At 36.7% G+C, this 21302-nt stretch overlaps 1 protein-coding gene across 4 annotated transcripts in view; it reads right to left on the reverse strand.

Annotated features, from left to right (window-relative positions):
* The window catches only part of Hspbap1 (HSPB1 associated protein 1), a 63300-nt gene that overhangs the window by 9535 nt on the left and 32463 nt on the right, over positions 1–21302 (reverse strand). For all 4 annotated transcript variants that reach the window (XM_058583495.1, XM_058583496.1, XM_058583497.1 and 1 more), the window contains 2 exons: positions 10062–10198; positions 6741–6912 (listed from right to left, as the gene is read on the reverse strand). In XM_058583495.1, coding sequence (XP_058439478.1) covers positions 6741–6912; positions 10062–10198 — 309 coding nt within the window. The remainder of the gene's footprint in view (positions 1–6740; positions 6913–10061; positions 10199–21302) is intronic.

A 21302-nucleotide genomic window follows, 5' to 3' on the forward strand; every position in this document is an offset into this window, starting at 1 on the left:
ACCACAGTCTTTTTTCCTTTTATTCCTTTCTTCGTTAAGTTAATGTGTTGTACCTAGGCTTCTGCCAGTTTCTCTACTCTCCTTCTCCTGAGCCTCCTCTGCCCACCTTTTAATGGCTTCTGAGATTCAAGGTTTTCCTCGCAGAACAGTTGGATGCATTCTGAGGAAAGGCATAGGCAAAAGTGAAGGACACAGTTTCTGTTCTTTTATAGTCCCAAATCAAGCCCAGGAGAAGACACGTGTAAGAAGATGGCCTGAGTAAATGAGAGGACATTCGGGGCTTGTGAACTTCAAAAGTGGGAGAAGCAGATGCAACTAGGGAATGGAGAAAGTGTGATTTGAACCAGGGCACAGAGAGAAATTAGAGAAGAGAATGAGCACATGCCAGGAAGAAGCGACAATGGCAGAAGAGGTAGACGGTTGAGTATGTCAGACTTACGGCTGCAGCAGGAGTGACGGGAGGTAAGTTGGGAAAACCACGTGAGGGCCTTTGGTGGATCCTGAATCCAGAATAAAGAATGGGGATTTTGTCCTGTAGCTTTGGAGACACTGAGAAATTCTGAGTAGGAGGATGGTTAAAAGAGTAACATTAAGAGCAAGTCTGAAAAGGACAGGAGATTCTCGTGATGGTCCAATTACTCAAAGATCTAAACAGGAAGTTTTACTAGACAAAAGCAATGTGCAAAGTCAAGAAGGATGGTAACTGCTCAGACTCAGTATGAGACTGCCTACTGAAGGCTGAGAATGGCAAATGGGGATGATCTGAAGCTTTTGGATTTAGGAAACCAGTGACACTTGATCTAAATGGGGCAGGGCTTGGAGATGGGAAGAGTTCCTTTTAGAACTGGGCATTAAAAAGATCATTGGATTTAGTTACTAAGAGGTGGATATGGGTTAGGTATGGTGGCACATTCCTGTAATCCCAGTGGTTTAGGAGGCTAAGACAGGATTGCAAATTCAAGGTCAGCTTCAGCAAATTAGCAAGGCCCTAAGAAACTTAGTGACACTGTGTCTCAAAATTAAAAAACAAAAAGGGCTGGGGACGTAGCTCAGTGGTAAAGTACCTTTGAGTTAAATCTCCAGAGTTTCTCACACCCCTAATAAAAGAGGTTCATATAGTTTGAAGTGTCCCCAAAAGGTCCATGTGTTGAGAGTCTGTGGTACCACTGGAAGGTGGTAGGCCTTTTAAGAGGTGGGACACAGTGGAAAGAAGTTAGGTCACTGGGGGTGTGCAATTGAAAGTGATATGGGGGCCCAAGCCCCATTCTGTCTCTATCTTTTGCAACCCCACCACCATAATAGCAGTATCTACTTGTGCTATGCACTCCTACCATGATGTGCTGTGCCACCACAGGTCCAAAGCAACAGAACCAAGTGACCATGGACTGAAATCTCTGAAACCATGAGCCAAAACAAATGTTTTCCTTTATTAAGTTAATTTTCTCAGTATTTTGTCACAGTGAGTGAGAGCTGACTAACACAGACGTGAATGTCTTATCATAAAATACAGTTTCAGTAAAGTGGTGAGAGAGAACTTGTACATGGTTAACCAAAGAACAGACAGCATGTAAGGAAATCTAATGGACAAAACCAGTCATTCAAATTTGGCTACTAAAGATGGAAGAAAAAATGAATTGGCAACTATCTCATACCCACTAGAATGGCTATAGGAATTATAATAATTAAAAAAATATATCAAGGGTGGGGGAAGAAGTGAAAAAATTCTTCACTCATAGATTATTGGGGGGGGGGAATGTAAAACTGTAGAGCCTCTATAGTAAACAGGTTGGTAATTCTTCAAAAAGTTAAACATAATATTACCATATGATCTACAAATTATACTCTTAGGTACCTAACCCAGGAGAAATGAAAACGTATGTTCATACAAAAATCTGTACACCAATGTTCAAAGTAGAATTATCATAAAAAGTGGAAATAACCCAATGTCCATCAACTAATGAATGAATGAAGACATGTGATATGAATCTATCCAACAGAATATTATTCAATCTTAAAGAAGAATAAAGTGATGTTAACATATTATAACATGGATGATACTCAAAAGAAACCATACATAAAAGGTCGTATATGTCTGGTCTCACTTATGTGAAATACGTACAGTCACAGCAAACCTATGCAGACAGAAAATAAATTAGTGGTTGTCAGAGGCTGAGGGGAAAGATGTCAGTAGGGAATGAGTGCTAAGGCTGGAGGAAACTTTTCAAGTCAAATTATATGAGTTGGCAGTACCTGAATGAGAAAGAAACAGGAAGAGGGCCAGTTAGAAGGGAGTGATGGAAGGAAGACAGACAGGGGAAGGGAATAATCAAGGGAATAAAGCATCCATAAGAGATTATGAAAACCTCTTAACAGACATCTAGAGAATAGATGTCAAAATCATTTTCTTCTCAATTGCCCATGGAAAATTCTGCAAAATAGACCATATTTTAGGCACCAAGCAACTTTAGCAAATATAAAAAAAAATCAATATAATTCCTTGTATCTTATCAGATAATAATGTAATGAAATTAGAAATCAACATCAAGAAAGACTACAGAAATTATACAAACACAGGGAGATTGAAAAATATACTTTTTGAATGATGACAAAAGAAATCAGAATTTAAAAATTCTTAGAATCAAGTGAGACTACAGACACAACATATTAAAATCTCTGGGACACTTTGCAGGTGATTCTTTCTTTTCTTTTTATTTTTTGGTGTGGTGCTAAGGATTGAACCCAGGGCTTTGTGAATGCAAGGCAAGCACTCTACCAACTAAGTTATATCCCCAGCCCTGAAGGTGATCCTAAAAGGAAAGTTTACATCTAGGAGTGCCTACATAAGGAAATCAGAAAGATCCCAAATTGACAACCTAAGGATGCATCTTGATGCCCTAGAAAAACAACAAACCAATTCCAAAACCAGTAGGAGGAAAGAAATAAGACCAGAGCCCAAATCAATGAAATAGAGCATTAAAATTACAATTAATCAACAAAACAGTTTGTTCTTTGAAAAGTTAAATGAGATTGATAATCTCTTAGCCAAACTAACCAAAACAAACAAACAAAAAAACCCCACCAAATTAATAAAATTAGAGGTGAAAAAGAAAATAACATAAAAGATATCACAGAAATCCATAGGATCACTAGGGGCTATTTTGAAAACTTATATTACAATAAATTGGAAAATATAAAATAAGTGGATACATTTCTAGACATATATGACCTGTCCAAATTGAACCAAGTGGATATAGAAAACCTGAACACACTAATAACGAGCAATGAGATAGAAGTAGTTAAATAAAGTCTCCAAACAAAGAAAAGCCTAAGATCACCTCAGCTGAATTCTACCAGACCTTTAAATAAGAACTAATGCCAATGTTCTTCAAATTATTACATTAAATAGAAAGTAGCAGAAAACTTCCAAATTCATTCTATTAAGCCAGTATTATCCTGACACCAAAACCAGATAAGGACACATCAAGGAAAGAAAACTGTAGATCAGTATCCCTGATGGACACAGATGCAAAAACCCTTAGTAAAAATATTAACAAATTATATTCATTAATATATTAAGGAGATCATACATAAAGACCAAATTGGTTTCATCCCAGGGATGAAAGCATGGTTCAATATATATAAATCAATAAATGTAATTCAGCACACAAATAGAATTAAGGGCAAAAAAAATCATTTAGTCATTTCAGCAGATGCAGAGAAAACCTTTGACAAAATTCAGCACCTGTTCATGATAAAAGCAACGAAGAACCTAGGCATAGAAGGAACTTACTTTGACATCATAAAGTCTATGTACAATAAACCCAAAGCCAACATCATACTGAATGGGGAAAAACTGAAAGTATTCCTCTAAAATCCAGAACAAGACAAGGATGTTCACTCTCACCATTCCTATTTAATTTAGCACTTGAAATTCTAGCCAGAATAATTAGGCAAGAGAAAGAAATAAAAGGGATACAAATAGGAAAGAAAGAAGTCAAATTATCACTGTTTGGAGATAATACGATCCTATACTTAGAAGATCCAAAAAGCTTCACCAGAAGACTGCTAGAACTAATTTTTAAAAATCAGCAAAGTAGCAGGATACAAAATCAACATACAAAAATCAATAGCTTTCCTATACACCAATAATGAATTTTCTGGGAAAAAAATCAGAACAATCCTATTCACAATAACACTATCTCCTTGCCCCCTATCCCCATAACCAAAAAACAAAATGAACAAACAAAAAACACCAGGAATAAATCTAAGGGGTGAAAGACCTCTGTAATGAAAATGATAGAACAATGAAGAAAGAAACTGAAGAAGACACTAGAATATGAAAGACCACCCATGTTCATGAATAGGCAGAATTAATATTGTTAAAATACCCATACTGCCCAAAGCGATATACAAATCCAATGTAATTCCTACCAAAATACTAATGACATTCTTCACAGAACTAAGGAAAAAAAAGTCCTAAAATTCATTTGGAAGAATAAAATATCCAGAAAAGCTAAAGCAATTTTAAGTAAAAAAAGCAATGCTGCAGGCATCACAATATTTGACTTCAAATTATATTATAAAGCTATTAACAGAAGCTGTACGGTACTGGCATAAAAACAGAAACATGGACAAATGGAACAGAATAGAAGACACAGAGATAAACCCATACAGATATTGTCTGCTGATCCTTGACAAAGGTGCCTAAAACATATGTTGTAGAAAAGAGAGTCTTTTAAACAAATGGTACTGGGAAAACTGGAAATCCATAATGTAGAAGAATGAGACTAGATTCTTATCTCATGCTGCACAAAGATCAACTCAAAATGGATCAAAGACCTAGGAATTAGACCAAAACTTTCCTAACTCCTAAATGAAAATGTAGGACCAACACTCTAACATTTAGGCACAAGCAACAACTTTCTGCATGGGATTTCCAAAGCTCAGGAAATAACACCAATAATGGGATAGCAGCAAATTAAAAAGCTTCTACACAGCAAAGGAAACAATTTAGAGTGTGAAGAGAGAACCTAAAGAATGAGAGAAAAGAAATTTTCCTGGCTACTCTTCTGACAAAGGATTAATATCCATAATATATAAAGAACTCAAAAAACTTACACCACCAAAAGCCAAACCAAACCAAAACAAAACAAAAACCCCAATCAATAAATGGGCAAATGAACTAAACAGATATTTTTTTGGGAAAAAAGATCTCAGCACCACACATAAGTAAATAAATACAATAAAGGTTCATCAACAACTAAAAAAATATTTTAAAAAGAATACAAATAATAATAAATATTGGAGAGGATATGGGGAAAAGGACTATTTGCCACTGTTGGTAGGACTATAAATTAGTACAGCCACCAAGGAAATCAGTGTGGAGGTTCCTCAAAACACTAGGAATGGAACACTAGGAATATGACCCAGCTATACTACTTCTTGGGATTTATCCTAAAAAAATAGTGATCAGACTTTACTCACATATGGATACTCATGTTTTATAGAAGCACAGTTCACAACAACTAAATACTGGAACCAACCTAGGTGTCCATCAACAGATGAACAGATAAAGGAAATATGGTATATATACACAATGGAGTTTTAGTCTTCCGAAAAAAAAAAAAAGAATGAAATAATGTCATTTTCAAGAAAATGAATGGAACTTGAGAATATTGTGTTCAGTCAAATAAGTCAGACTCAGAAAGTCAAGGGTGGTATGTTTTCTTTTATATGTAGAAACTAAAGGGAAAAAGATTAAAAAAAAAAGATGAGAAGAGGAATCTTGTGAAATTAGAAAGGGAACCAGCAGAACAGAGGAAGAGAACCCGAAGAGGGAGGAAGGAAGAAGAAGGGGAGAAACTGGGGAATGAAACTGACCAAATTATATTGTTACATTATGTGTATATACAAATATATAACAACGAATTCCATTATGATGTATAATTATGATGCAAAATTTAAGATAAATTTTATAAATTTATAAAAATAAAAAAAAATTAAAAAAAGATTATGAAAAAGTTTTCACATTGCTAATAAAATATTGGATAGCAATGCCAATGTGGTAAAGAAGTTTTCCCCACTGAGAAGCAGCACTAAGTATAATGCCTTTAGAAATAGTTCAGAAATAGTCAACATTCTTTCCCAGAAATAAACCATTCTTAATTCTGTCTGCATGTGTTGCCCACTACCTGGATACATTACAACCTAGTTTATGTACATAGGTTCAGTATTATTGTACTTGAACAGATATTTAAAAAAAATTTTTTTTTTAGTTGTAGATGGAAACAATATCTTTGTTTTATTTATTTATTTTTCTATGTGATGCTGAGGATCGAATCCAGTGCCTCACGCATAGGAGGCGAACACTCTGCCACTGAGCTACAACCCCATCCCTGAATAGACATTAATTGTGAATAAATACTGCAGAGATGCTCAGGTACCCGTGCCTTAAAACTCTCTTAACCTGAATGGAAATGGCTTTGCGGGCTCATCTTTTTCCAAAATCTATTTCCCTCTTCACCAATAGAAGGCGCTGTGTTCCCTCCTCCCATCTCCTTTCAAGGGGTTTGTGAAGCAGAGATGCAGGTGCAGGAGCCCCAGAGTTGGGGAAGCTATGCCAACAGCACAAAGGAAACCATTCTCATTTTTACTGAGGGAGAAGAACATGAAATAAGGATTTCCGAGAGTTACAGCTGTGGTATCCACTGATGGCTCATAATGTTTTAAAGCCCCATTACCTGTCTTGGGCTCAGCGTGACCGTATGTCTTCGAGCTTTCTGGAACTGAGGAAAACGCTTTAAATCAGGATTGACAACATTGATTTTACTGAACACGCTAGATTCTTCATAAGGGATTCTAGTTGGATAAAGGAAAGGCGTATCTTCAGGAGGAAAGAGATGCCATCTTTTCCTGATTGAAAAAATAAGATATAAGTTAGGACTGTGAACTTAAGACAAAACATGTAAGAAGGCAGCAACTAAATGCTCATGTTTACCCATTTACAATCAATCCCTGGAGGAACACAGGCACCTGGCTGTCTCTCATTCAATGCTCTACAGACCCTGGTATAGGTTCTTCACTACTATTGGACTTCCTGACCTGCTGAGGCAGCCCCTTTTATGCTGGGACAGGACATAGTTTGTAAGATCATTTTTTCATATCTCCAAAGTGTGCCTCCTCATACATCATCTTAATTCTTGATTCTGGAGCTACTCAAAATAACCCTCACCCTTTCATATCTGTATTCATATCATATGCAAACTAAATGCCCATAATCCCATCCACCAAATTGTTTCCAGACTCCTCCCTCTCTGAATGTCTCAAGCATTTGTTAAGTTAATCCATTAAGGAAGAGAAATGTACAAATAAAGTCACATTAGTAAAAAGTGGTATGATATAGGAAATTTCAAATAGAGAAAACTGTAAAATGTTTTCTTCATTTAGACTTTTTTGAAAAAAGGAGATAACAGATCTTAATTCACAACACACTTGCACATCCATACTTATGCCAATAGAGGGAGGACATCAGAGGCCAAAGGGGGAGAAGTGTGAGAACAAAAGAGATGCAGACAGGAAGACACAGATAGAAAGCAAAGAAAAAAACAAAAACCAAATCCTACTTCTGAGAAAAGAAGTCCTAAAGCCCTTCTGTGACCCCTGGCAGTTACCCCTGGGGTTATCAAGTCCTTTCTGAACAGGGAAACAATGACTACTATTTTCAAAATAAAAATTATATATTAAAGGGCTGGGGATGTGGCTCAGTGGTAGAGAGATTACCTAGTAGGTGTGAGGCACTGGGTTTGATTCTCAGAATCCCATAAAAAATACATAAATAAAATAAAGTTATTGTATCCATCTATAACTAAAAAAATAAAAATATATATTCAAGTCATTTTTAGTTTGGAAATTCGAAGGTTTTACAGAAGTAGTAAATAAAATACATTGTTTTGCAGAAATTCAGTTTGGAACTAAAGGCAGCTTATCGATTTACAAAGCCATCAGCTAACGGTCACTGAAGTTCAAAAGCTGATGGCCTCATCTCAAAGCTCTGAGGTAATAAAGCTGCTCCACTCCACTGTACCTATGGCTAGTTTAGAACAAATTTTCAGTATTTAATATGTTTAGAATGCTAGAGCTGGAAGGGCTCTGAAAAGATCATAGGTCTAATTTCATTTTCAAAACAGTGGCAGAGAAACCCAGTGCCTGCTCAGTGCCACTGAGCAGCCTCATGTTATTGGGGACAGGAACTAGGGTTGCAGATCTGGCTTCTCCAGATCTTGGCTCCTCCCACTGCACCAGGTCAGTATTTCATAAAGGAAGAGCCAACCCATCCAATCTGCTTCAAATGTTAAATCTGTGTGTCCATCTAGCTGACCATCACATCATCCCCTTCTCAAAAAAACTCTCATGGTTCTGCATGCTGAAGGAACAGAGAATAAGCAGCTTTTGTCTGGGAGTTAAGACCTTCATGCTCCAGCTTGCCTTTCCTGCCCAATCCCGCTGTTCCTGGTGCAAAACTTAACACTGGATTTTTACAAGGTCTGCTACACATCCCAAGCTTTCGAGAGCTCCTCTCATCTGTCATTTGAGCACTCAAACACCCTTTAAAGCCCTCCACACCCAGCAGCTCCTCCATGAAATCATCTTTGATCTTTCAACAGGAACATTACCTTTTCTTTTCAGTCCAGAGCTCTGTGAATTTTTCCTCAAGGGCATGTACAGTCTGCCTTCTATCCCAGCTATCTGTGGGCCTGCCTGCACTCCAGCTGTAAGCCCTCCTAGGGTAGAGAGGTACCTTACTTCTTTCTGTACTTACTGTAACACGTGGAACCTTAATGGACACTTACTAAAGCTATTTTATTTCTCCAGAGCCATATGAAGACAGAATATATGCTCTATTACAAAGTTACAGTAAAGTTTATTAACTTCATATTATAGAAAGGACTTGAGCACTTTTTGGTAATGTTTTTCCAACTGGAATTTCTTTGACTTATTTCCCAATTCAGAACACATGAGAAGTAACTGCTTAAAACAAGATCTTCTCTTAGCAGCTTTCAGAATTCACTCCACAAAGGCAGAGACCATGCACACTTGATTTACTGTTGCATCTACAGGCTGCAGCAGTGAGGCCCAGACATTCTAAGCCCTCTACAGAGACTTGATGGATCCAATAGTGGACTCTCTCAGACCACTCTAGTTCTGTGAACCCTCACATGTGATGTTCTCTTGGATCTGCTCCTAATCATTTCATGTCTAATGATTCTGAGAACTTGCACATAGCCATTTCTGTTTTCCCCTCGTGCTGCCCAACAAAGGACCAGAAGGCCAGAAGAGAAGACTGGGGCATTATTAATTAGGGGAAAATAAGGCTGCACAGAGGACATCTGAATACATCCTCTAGGCAGCAGAAACCTTACACTCTCACAGAGCTCCAGAAATCTAGGGCTATCAAAAGTACTGTGGTCTTGGCCCTTATATTTTATGGGTCCACAGATGGAGATAAAAACTGATCTAAGGTAGTACTTTATAGCGCTGTGTCTACAGGTAGGCCCAAACTGAAATTTATAGTTGAAAAGTACCATAAAAAGGATTTGATCCAGACTCCTTGGTATCCCCTCGGGCTTGAGGGCAACAGTTGAAGTACTCCTCCTTTCAACTAACTGCTCTGCTCTTATTTACTGAGAGCTGAAGAAAGGGTGCTCCTGCTTTTAAAGAAAAGTTTGGAAAACATAAACCTATATACTCTAATATAATATAAAAAACTAGTGGAGCCCAGCTGAAATGGGAGTTCTGAAGACAATCCTGATCATGGCTGAGAGGCTTGGAAACCACCATTTCACCTGTTACCCTCAGTTCACAAAAAAGGAAACAGAACCAGAGGCAAAGAGGGCTGTTCTGGCTTAGGGCAGGCTAACAGGATAGGCTGGGAGTAAGGCTTGGGGTCCTCCTGCACACTCAGTACACATTCCTGTGTCCCTGCTTGCGTGTGCACGTGAACACACACACACACACACACGCATGCACACACGCATGCACACATACGAACCCTTGTGCATTACCTTCCTTGTACCTGGAATACTAAGTTGCAACCATAGGAGTCCAGATGACAGGGGGTATGGGCTCCTGAGGAGCCAATCCACAATGTACTTTCCTGTCCATTTCTTCCAGGAAAACCAAAATCAGACCATATCACGTCCTGTTTTGAAATGAAGGTACAGTCCATCAAGAACTAACTGGCCCCTCTGTTGGCAGTGTTGTACATTTTCACTTAACACATCTGTTTTTGGCACTTAGAATAATCTCTTGCAGAAAATGCTACTGATGAGGAAGGAGGAGGATAGGTTTCCAGGGCAGTGTAAAACAATCATTTTAACCAAAAACATATCTGAATACCCTCACTAACAGTAGTTATTCATTAAATATATACTAACTACTCACAACATGCCAGGAACTGTTCTAAAGCTTGTGATGAATACACAAAACAGACAAAAATGCCTGCCTAGACGAAGCTTAGATCTGTTGGAGATAACTAGCAACAGACATAATTATGCAGCTACCTGGGGAAGAATGTTTCATGCAGTAGGAACAGGGAGTGCCGTGGACATACTGCATAAGCTCAATTTAGGAAGTCAGGAAGCCAGAGTCCCTTTAGGTTGTGTAGATATTTGTAGGCATGAGCAACTTACTAATTTTTTTACTTCAATGACTACATAAAAAAGCCTGTCCTAGATTAGTAGAATCATTTAAAACTATCAATGCTGGATCCTTAGCTCTTACCTACTAAACCAGAGTCTTCAGGTGGATGTGTTACAACATGGCTTTTGAAATACACACCAAGATGACTTTCGCTTCCCCCTTCCCCCGGCCCCCCGAGTCAAATATTCCTCAAGTGTAAAGAATTTTAGAATAGATGGCTCAGAGCTCTGGACTTGGATTCTCCTTGACTCCTGTAGTCAAATCCTGTCTGTCAACCACTGAGAAAAGCCTGTAAAATTAGGAGTCAGGAGCTTGTAGCTCAAGAAAATAGGGCCAAATCTAACCCAAATCCATGGAATTAAAAATACTTACATGGAATCACCATTTGACCCAGCTATCCCACTCCTCAGTCTATACCCAAAGGACTTAAAAACAGAATACTACAAGGACACAGCCATATCAATATTTATAGCAACACAATTCACAATAGATAAATTGTGGAACCAACTAGATGCCCTTCAGTAGATAAATAGATAAAGAAAATGTGGCATATATACACAACGGAATATTACTCAGAATTAAAAGAGAATAAAATCATGGCATTTGTAGGTAAATGGATGGAGTTGGAGAATATAATGCTAAGTGAAGTTAGCCAATCCCCCCAAAAAACAAATTTTTTTCTCTGATATAAGGAGGTTGATTCATTGTGGGGTTGGGAGCGGGAGCATGGGAGGATTAAATGAACTCTAAATAGGGAAAAGGAGTGGGAGGAGAAGGAGAGGGCATGAGGGTAAAAAAGATGGTGGAATGAGATGGACATCATTACCCTAAGTACATGTATGAAGACCTGAAGGGTGTGAATATACTTTGTATATAACCAGAGATATGAAAAATTGTGCTCTATATGTGTAACATGAATTGTAATGCATTCTGCTGTCATATATAACAAATTAGAATAAAAAATAAATAACTAAAAAAATTTTAAAAATACTATGAGCCCAGCACAGTGGTGTATGGCTGTAATCCCAGTGGCTGATACAAGAGGATTGCAAGTTCAAAGTCAACCTCAGCAACTAGTGAGGCCCTAAACAACTTAGCGATATCCTGTCTCAAAATAAAAATAACAAATGACTGGGGATGTGGCTCAGTGGTTAAGTACCCCTGGATTCTATCCCCAGTACCAAATAAATAAAAAATAGAAAAATAAAGAGACATATAAAAATGGTTTTGAGGAAGACTAGAAAGAACAAACTCATTGTTCTCTTGAGTGATAGCTGTTACAGCAGGGTCAGTCCTATTATACAGTTTGGGGTGGATGGCAAAAATCCCTCTGCATGGATGCCTAACATAGTACCTGGCTCAGGGTCAGCGCTTGAAATATACAGGCTGCGGGAGGGAAAGTAGAGTCTGTTGAATTATGGGTAAATGGTTCAACACTTTTGAGCATCCATCATATACCTGGTGTGATGCTGAATGCTGGGAATTAAAAAATTAATATAACACAGGCCTACCCTTCAAAGCCAATAATGGAAGATGGTCCCATCAACAGAGCCTTTTGATATAACATGACAAGTGCTCTAACAGAAATAAGCAGAGGATATTCTAAGATCATAACAGAAGGGTCACAGGCCCAAGCAGGGAGCTTAAGGGAGTTTTCCAATTAGCCTACTCCTCAAACAACTTTTGATACCTCAGAAGAATTTAACTAAGGGCAGCTGAAAGACATTCACTATAAAAACGAAAAAAAGGGAGATTTGCTTTAGTTAAGAAAAGGACCACTTAACTTGATTCTTAATCTTGAAAGATATAACCCTTTGGGAATCTAATGAATGCCAATGCCTCTCTTAGAAAAATGTATACAAACAAAAATATTTCAGAAATACTTCAAGGACTTCATAAACCAACCCTGGGTGAAAAACTCTGTTCCAGAACCCTGTTTGAGAAAGCATTACCAAGGGAAGATTTTTTTTCTACAGAGTGGGGGTTATGGCATGAGAAACTGAGAAGTCAGGAGACTTCTTTTCTGGCACATTAATTAATAACTTTAAAAAAGCAGAATTATTTTTGGAATGATTAGACCAGGGTGAGCTACCTACAAATCAGCTTTCCCTCTATAATCTCTTCAGAGTTGGGATTTTCTTTCTAACCCTAACCCTAACCCAATTGAGTTCAGTTACTTTTGGGTAACTACAAATGTCTAGTTAGTACAGGTCCAATAGAATCTTCCTTGAGTCTTGCTAGAAACCGGGAAGCTGTTTGGCTGTGAAACCAAAACGTGTGCTTGGCGGGGTAAGCCATCCTGGAGTCTACTCACATTCATTCAAGAGCTAGAAAAGTCGTTAGAAACCACCTATCTCCAGCATATTCTATTTACACCATCACTGAAAAAGGGTAAACAAGTACGTGTTGACTGCTCAATATCTACTTTCTTGTAACTTTCAGGAAAGGGTCCCAGATCTACTTTCTATAGATACAGAGAACAAATTTATTTTCTCTTTTTCCAAAAATCGCAATCTTTAAATTATCTGGAAAACTACTCCTTTATGGTCGTTGTTTCTTAAACCTAGACTTGGTAACATTAACTTTTCTTTCCAGTGGTTCTTTCAACTTCCTTTACACCTCCATAGTCTGGCTCCCAAACTGAACCCTCAGCAGTATCTTGTACATGGGACTGCACCACCCATGGCCAGGACATCATACTGCTAACATACTGTCAAGACAGCATGCTTATTTTTAAGCAACTGAATTATACCAAGTTGGGCCTGCCTTTTTTCTTTTCTGTTTGACTGCTGCCTAGTCATGACTTATAAGTAGATTCTAGTGAAAAGCCATGAGGATCCTATATTTATTCCTCTTAAATTTAATCTTGTTGATTTTTGCTTGATGTTTTATAATGTTTAGATTAACCTCTACGTGATTCCCCAAATTTCATCTCCAGTGCTAAATTCTCTATGATTGGGAGGATTTTACCTTGTGTTTCTGTAGTTTTATCAAGAGCTGTTCACCATTTTGAAAAATTAGATCATTAACAACACAAACTATGACATTTAGATCAGCAATCTACGCATCAGTTATCAGTCTGTACTTCTATCACCTCACTGTGATGACTGTGCCTATAGCCTGTAAATATACAAATATACCCATTTAGCTATGATTTCAATGTTAAATACAAAACGTTGGAAAGATTCAATGGAATTTTATTTTAATTATTTTACACTGAACTTTTTTTCTCACTGGCACAAGCATCTGATTAGTCATGGCTTTTAATCAGGAGTGAATATCTACAAATATTTGTTTAAGTTCTTCTAAATTTACAGTTAGGGCATTTTAAAGACTGGATGTGAAGATAATTATATCATCCACAAATTACCTCTCAGGACTGTGAAGGGGATACAGGTTCTGATATGAGAACTGCTATCATATATACCATTTCTATAGCTCTCACATCCCCATTCAAATCTGTCCTGTAAGATGCAATTTAAAAGTCCTTCTTTGAACACTTCCATTCTCTGTCATGCAAAGTTAGTCATTCTCTCTGCTGGATTCCCAACACACTGTCCTCTGCTTCAAGCAACAACAGTGATCTTCTGAACATAAAATCCAAGTCCCTCCCTGGCTTTGCCAGATGTTCTCTCTGCATGGGGGGCCCCCCTCAACTCTCCAACATCTCAACCACTCTCCACCTCGGGCTTCAGTTACACTGGCCTTCTTTCTCTTTTCCCAAAAAGGTAAATTCTCTTTTCCAGGGCCTTTGCACATACTAATCAATATGCCATTGTTTTCTATGTAGTCACAGAGCATTTACCCATCAAAATGTTATTTTGTTGTAAATTACTACCTTTTAAATTCTCCTTTACAGGTAAGGAATTTTAATAATTCTTTAAAATTACATGTGTAGGTAATTACATCACCTACAAATAGCATTTCTGGATCATAAAGAGTAAGCAGGATCTGAGACAGCTGAGAATCACTGATGTATCAGATTTACTTGAATTGACACATATCAACTGATTACATGTAACATGCTAGTCAAGGATGGAAACAAAAAAGTGGAAGGCACAAATGTCTCCAGTATCAAGAACTTTACAATCTAGTTGGAGACAACAATTTAATATAAAAAAATTGTTGCCTCTCCACAAAACATTCAAAAGGCCATTTCTATTGCTATTGCACAACTGCATGATAAATTAAGAGGTCAGAAATGGCTGAAATTTGGTTTTCCTCCTTCTCTATCTTCATCATTCAACAATGAATGAATGCATCAATACTTAATAGTACTAACAGTACTAAAGGAACTTTGCTTTTTCCTTTCCTGTGCTTCAGGGAGGACAGCAGATTGTCAGCCTATTAACTGGTAAATAAAATGACTGTTAGGTGGCTTGCCCCAGGCAGCTGGCCAGAGCATCTCCCCTTGAAACTGCTGTTCCTATGGTTGCATGAAAATTGCTATTCCTACTGACTTTAAAAGCCTCCCTCCCCTACTGGGAAGAACATCCTTGGCCACGCATTAAGAATGACCTCAGGATGATGAGACAAAGGAGAGCACTGCTCTTTGAAATCCTCCTTGTACTGCTACAATTCTCTAAGTCCTTCTAATTGCTGCACACAGAGACCCCAGAGGAACTGTCCCTTTTACAATGTAAATCTTGCTTCAATTTTTCATGACTTTCCATGAACAGAGTCTGGCAGAAACTGCCTATCTTTCTTCATACTTAATCCCTGATTTCTTTAGGGGAGATAATGTGTCCACCTTAGAGACCTCCATTTCCCAGCCTCCTCTGTAGCTAAGTGAGGACATGAGACTGCATAGCAACCATATGCAAAAAAAAGTTTCAGTGAGACCTCTGGGACACTAGATTAGAAGGGAGACAGAGCTGAGAGTATACTTTTGCCCTTCTTCCTTTCCGGAATACAGCTGCGATGGCTATTTTGGAACATGAGAGGGCTGGAAGATGGAAGCATGCACGGAAAGGAGAGAGCATAAAGACAGGAAGAACCTGGCTGGCTTCTTCAGTATGATGGAGCCTCCATTTCAGCCCTCTCTGTTTAGAATGGTAGTCAGTCCATCTCCCAACTTTCTTTACACAAGGAAAAAGATCACTATTAAGCCTTTAGTTAGGCTAATTCTATTCTGAGTTTTCTACTATAAGCAATTAATGTATATGTTTCAACATTCTTGATAAGGTACTATATTCTAATACATTAAGTAAAAAAAATAATGAATTACATTGAAATTCAGTAGGCAGTTTTATACTCTTCAATAGAAAAGCTTGGTTTCCACATTAGACTTTAAAGTCCTAAAAAAAAAGAAAAAATAAATAAAGTCCTATGACATCCCAGTCTTTTATTTTATTCAAAATGGCTTCTTCAATTTCTTCCACAGTGAATATAGCACATGCTCAAAAGTTGCTGAGTTACTGAGAGAGGTTACTTGATCTACTTTTATTCTATACTTGAATAGCTCTTAAACCAATTCCAATAAATGAGTTAAATAACTCTTACAGAATCAGACACCATTTAAAAAATGCTGTATAAGTAACTGAATCATCTGTAATCTTACAGTCTCCACCAAACAAAACAAAACAAAAAACCTGAAGAAAAACTGGTAAGATGGTTATATAAGAGAGAATGGTAACTTCTTTCAGCCTACCAGGCAGTTCATAACTCAAAATAATTCAATCTTAAAAAATAATTAATTCTTAAGTTGTTTAGTTCTAAAAGTATATTATTTGGTGAAATAGTTTAAGAATACCTTCACATAGTACCTCCATCTCTGCTTAACAGATAAGAAATCTAGGTTTCAAACAGGTTAAATGAGCTCAGGTTAGCTTATGCACAATACGGGAATGCCCCAACTCAGAAATATTTGTTCTTTCACCTACAACAAGCTAGTGATCACAGAGAATTTGTGTTAGTCTGTCACATGAAAGTTGTCTCATTCTAACATTCTCCATGCCTAAATAATAAACTGGTCACATATAATTCCACAATGACCTTACCTCTTTTAAAGAAGATTTTTTAAAAATATTTTTTTAGTTGTCAATGGCCCTGTATTTTATTTATTTATATATGGTGCTGAGACTCAAACCCAGTGCCTCACAAATGCCAGGCAAGTGCTCTACCACTGAGCTACAATCCCAGCCCTTAAAAAAAATTTTAAGTGGCTTTTTTAGATGTAGATGGACACAATAGAGTTATTTATTTATTTTTTTATGTGGTGTTGAGGATTGAACCCAGTGCCTCACACATGCTAGGCAAGTGCTCTATCATTGAACTATAACCCCAGCCCATAAGCTTACATCTTGATTAAAAAAAAGAAAACCAACAAAAATGGAACTTTGAAATATAACATAATTAGCTATAACTACTATACAAAACTTATAAAGGGAAGGTATAGGGGAGGAAAAGTGAAAGGACTGGGAAATGAAATTGATTAAATTATGTGCTTATATGAATCTGATATAAAAAATTCCACTATTATGTATAATTATGAAGTCAATAAAATTTGAAACAATTTATGAATGATAAAGATTTCAATTTAAATTTCACCCAGCCCCTTAAATGGATATTATATATTAGCAAGTACTTACTTAAATCTCTTTTTTCCTTAGGAAAATTACCTTAGGAACATAAACAGAACAAGATAGGTAAATACCTAAATTCTTTCATGCTAACTTGCCTCATCAGAAAGCATCACTGGCCATCAGACCCCTTTAATCATCACCAAATCACCTGCCTCAGTTTCAACATACCCCCATGTTATAAAGTCAGGACAAGTTAGAACTGATCCACCACTTACTGCATTTTGGGATTCTGCATCCTGGTGACTTAATAAGAATCTTGCCTCTCAGTTGCCAATCTAAAACAACACAAAATTTATTCTACCTGAGAAACATTCTTGGGGCAAAATTCTTTTTTCGTTGTTGGTTTTTTGTTTTTGCATACTGAGGATTGAACCCAGGGCCTTGCACATGCTAGGCAAGCACTGTATTACTGAGCTACATCCCCATCCTTATATGTTGATTTGTAATATATATTTTTTTAAACTGGGGATTAAATTCAGGGATTCTTTACCATTAAGTTACATCCCCAGCTCTTTAAATTTTTTTTTTTTTTTTTTTTAAATTTGAGACAGGGTTTCACTAAATTGCAGAGTTGGCTTCAAAACTTGTGAACCTCCTGCCTAGGCCTCCAAACTACTGGGATTACAGGCATTCACCACCATGCCCAGCTATGTTGATTATTTCTTCTTTCTTCTTCTTCTTCCTCCTCCTCCTCCTTCTTCTTTTCTTTTTTAATGTTGATTCTTAATAGCATCAATTACAAGGATACTAATTGGTAACTACAATAGGTAAAACTTGTCATTCTTACCTAATGAGTCAGAGATAAAGAAATTTTATGTGATACTGTCACAAATTCCCTACCTCCTCTGGAAGCAGAAGATGAACTGTTTGAAAATGCTTTACTTAGATTGGTCAATGATATGATATATAACTAAAATATAATGAGACTAATTTTATGTGCCATATGTTAAGGTCTGTTATGTGTCAAAATTATAATTTTAGGCCATTTGTAAGGTTACCAGATATTTTCCAATCATATCAGCATTTATATCAGTATATTTATCTGTATAAATAAATATTATATATTTACCAGTAGATGAATTTAATTTGTGGGAGCAAAGGGTTAATAGAGGGAAACTTAAAGAAACGATCTTAAGTAAAAATGTATAATGCTAATAGAAGGCTGAAGAGAGCTAAGAATTTCTTATCATGAATGGTAAACACTAAAAGAGAAGGAAGATCAATAGAGCAAAAGTAGAGAACCAAGGGCAATGGAGGAGAGGGAAAGGGGAAGAACTGGGGAATGAAGTTGACCAAATTATGCTACATGCATCTATGAATATATCAAAATCCATTCCAATTTTATTTATCCTATAATGTATCAATTAAAATAGATTGATAGATAGATATAGATAAATAGATAAAAGGAAGACCAAAGAATACAGGAAGGATTGGGGGAGGGAAGAGTACTGAGGATTGAAGTGAAGAAAACTATGTATATGCATTTATAAATATATCAAAAGTGAAGTGTGTAACTATAATACACTAAAAAACAAATAAATAAAAAGACTGAAAATGCTACCCTTGATTGATCAACTAGAATCAATAAACTTAATTCACTGACAAGAATGAAGCCAAGGTTTAAGTCAAAACATTTTCTGAAAGGCTCTAAAGACTAAAGAAATAAACAAGATATGGTAAAACTAGGGGGAAAAATATACTCAAGTAGTCATTCAAATACCTATTATGTATTCAGCACTATGTCAGTGATTTGGGGGAATAAATAATTTTAAAACATAGTTCAAAGACCTTATAATATTATTAGAGGCATAAGACATAAGGTTCTATGTCATGGACCATTTAAATAAAAATCTAAATAGAAATTGGGAATGGAGGCAAGTGACACACGGATATGGGTTCAAGTAGCTGAGGTTTCAGAGCCAAGGCTGAGTCTGAGCCAGGCCCTAAAAAGCAGGACTTCAATAAGCAGAAATTCAGAAGGGCAGGAGCAGAGGCCAGAAGGTGAGAGGGAACATTGGTACATCAGCAGTCAGTGAGGAGACTGGACCAGGCTTGTGCAGAGAAGACAGGTAGGGTGAGTCAGTGGGTGAGAGGCTTAAATACTATCTATATTAATTTCAAGTCATAAAATGTTTTGTTAACATGATTAATATATTTTAATATTTTATCTGGAGCATGATGGAAAGAGTATATTTACAAAAAACTATTTTAGAATTAGAGGAGGAGTTGGAACTGGAGGAGTAATTACTGAAAGGGAGGTTGTACACCGGAGGTTCCCTGAGACACTTTCAGGGGATCTGTGAGGTCCAAACTATTTTTGTGTTATTTGTCTAATTCACTGTGTTGATGCTCACATTGATGGTGCATAAGCAATGACAAATTAAATTGCTAATGTCAAGGCAGTGGGACCAATTTTTTAAAACAACACTTAATTGTAGCACTTAATTGTTTAAAACAACAACAAAAGATTTATTGGGGTATAACCTAAGTTCAATAAACAGCATATATTTAAGGTACATATTATACCCCTGAGAAACCACTGCCACAATTGAGATGAAATTCTGATCATGTCCAAAAGCTTCCCGGTGCCCCCTCACCCTCATTCTCAGACAACTACTTTGTCACTACAAAATTAGTTTGCAAGTTCTAAAATTTTATAAAAATGGAATTATACAGTAAGTATTTCTTTTCATACTAAGACTAAGCAAAGGCAAAGTAAACATTAGAACAAAGGAGAACCCAAGATACAGAGGGTGATTTCTCATCATGATAAAGGGTTGATTCACCAAGAGGACATCATAAACCTAAACATATACGAACCTAATAACAGCTTTCACATGCATGAACAAAAAAACAAAACCTGATACACCTAAAATGAGGAAAAAACAAGTACATAATTATCATTGGTGGATCTCAGTACCACTTTCTATATAATGGGTAGAACACATATACAGAAAACTACTGAGGAAACAGGAGACTTGAACCATCACCCTGACTTGACATTTATACACTCCACCCAACCACAGAATACACAATATTGTCAAGTATACATGAATGTCGATCAAGATTAACTATATTCTGGACCATAAAATAGATTTCAATAAACTCAAAAGGACTGACTTCATACAAAGTATGTTTTCTGACCACAATGGAATTAAATTAAAAATCAATAACAGAAAGCTGAAAAATTCCCAGTAAGTCAAAGATGAAATCACTAGACAAATTAGAAAATATTTGGAACTGAATTAAAATGATTTTGCAAGCTATATTTTGAGATATATGACCTTGAAAGCTTTCTAATGCTAAAGGTTTTTGTAATGCGAATGGTGATGATATTAGCAAATATGACTTTTTATATTATGGAATCTATTGAGTACACTGAAATGTACCAACATTTGCAAGACCTACACAGCTCAGCAAAGCAACATTTTATAAATAGCCAATGAATTATATTACCTAGGATCTATTCTGTTCAAGATAGATCAATGAATTTTATTATGTAAAAGTACAAAGAGTTTATTCATTTTGGGTTGAGATTCTACATGGCAACTAATGACCCTTTAAGAAACTATCCCTTGCCTGTAATTCCAGGGACATGGAGGAAGCAGGAGGATGGTAAGTTTGAGACCTGCCTCAGCAACTCAGTGAAACCTAAGAAACTTAGTGAGACTCTGTTTCAAAATAAAAAATAAAAAGGGCTGGGGATGTGGCTCAATGTAAAGTGACCCTGGGTTCAATCCCTAGTAACCCTCTCCCCACCTACACACACAAAAATCACAGATATAAAGAAGAATAACAAAGAAAAAAGGGGAAAAAAAGAAACTATCCCTTGTCAAATGTGAAAATTCCACAATTATCTGAAAAGGCTATTAAAATACTTCTGTTTTCTTTTCTTTTTTTTTTTAGCTGCATATGTGTGTGAAGCAAGATTTTCTTCATATCCTTCCAAAAGATCAATAAATTCTAGCAGCTTGACTGAAAAAGCAGATGTGAGAATCCAGCTGTTATCTACAAGCCAGA

Source organism: Marmota monax, unplaced genomic scaffold, assembly GCF_021218885.2.
Source record: "Marmota monax isolate L192 unplaced genomic scaffold, Marmota_monax_Labrador192_F-V1.1 WCK01_AAM20220418_F8-fsc00052, whole genome shotgun sequence".
Classification (NCBI taxonomy): domain Eukaryota; kingdom Metazoa; phylum Chordata; class Mammalia; order Rodentia; family Sciuridae; genus Marmota; species Marmota monax.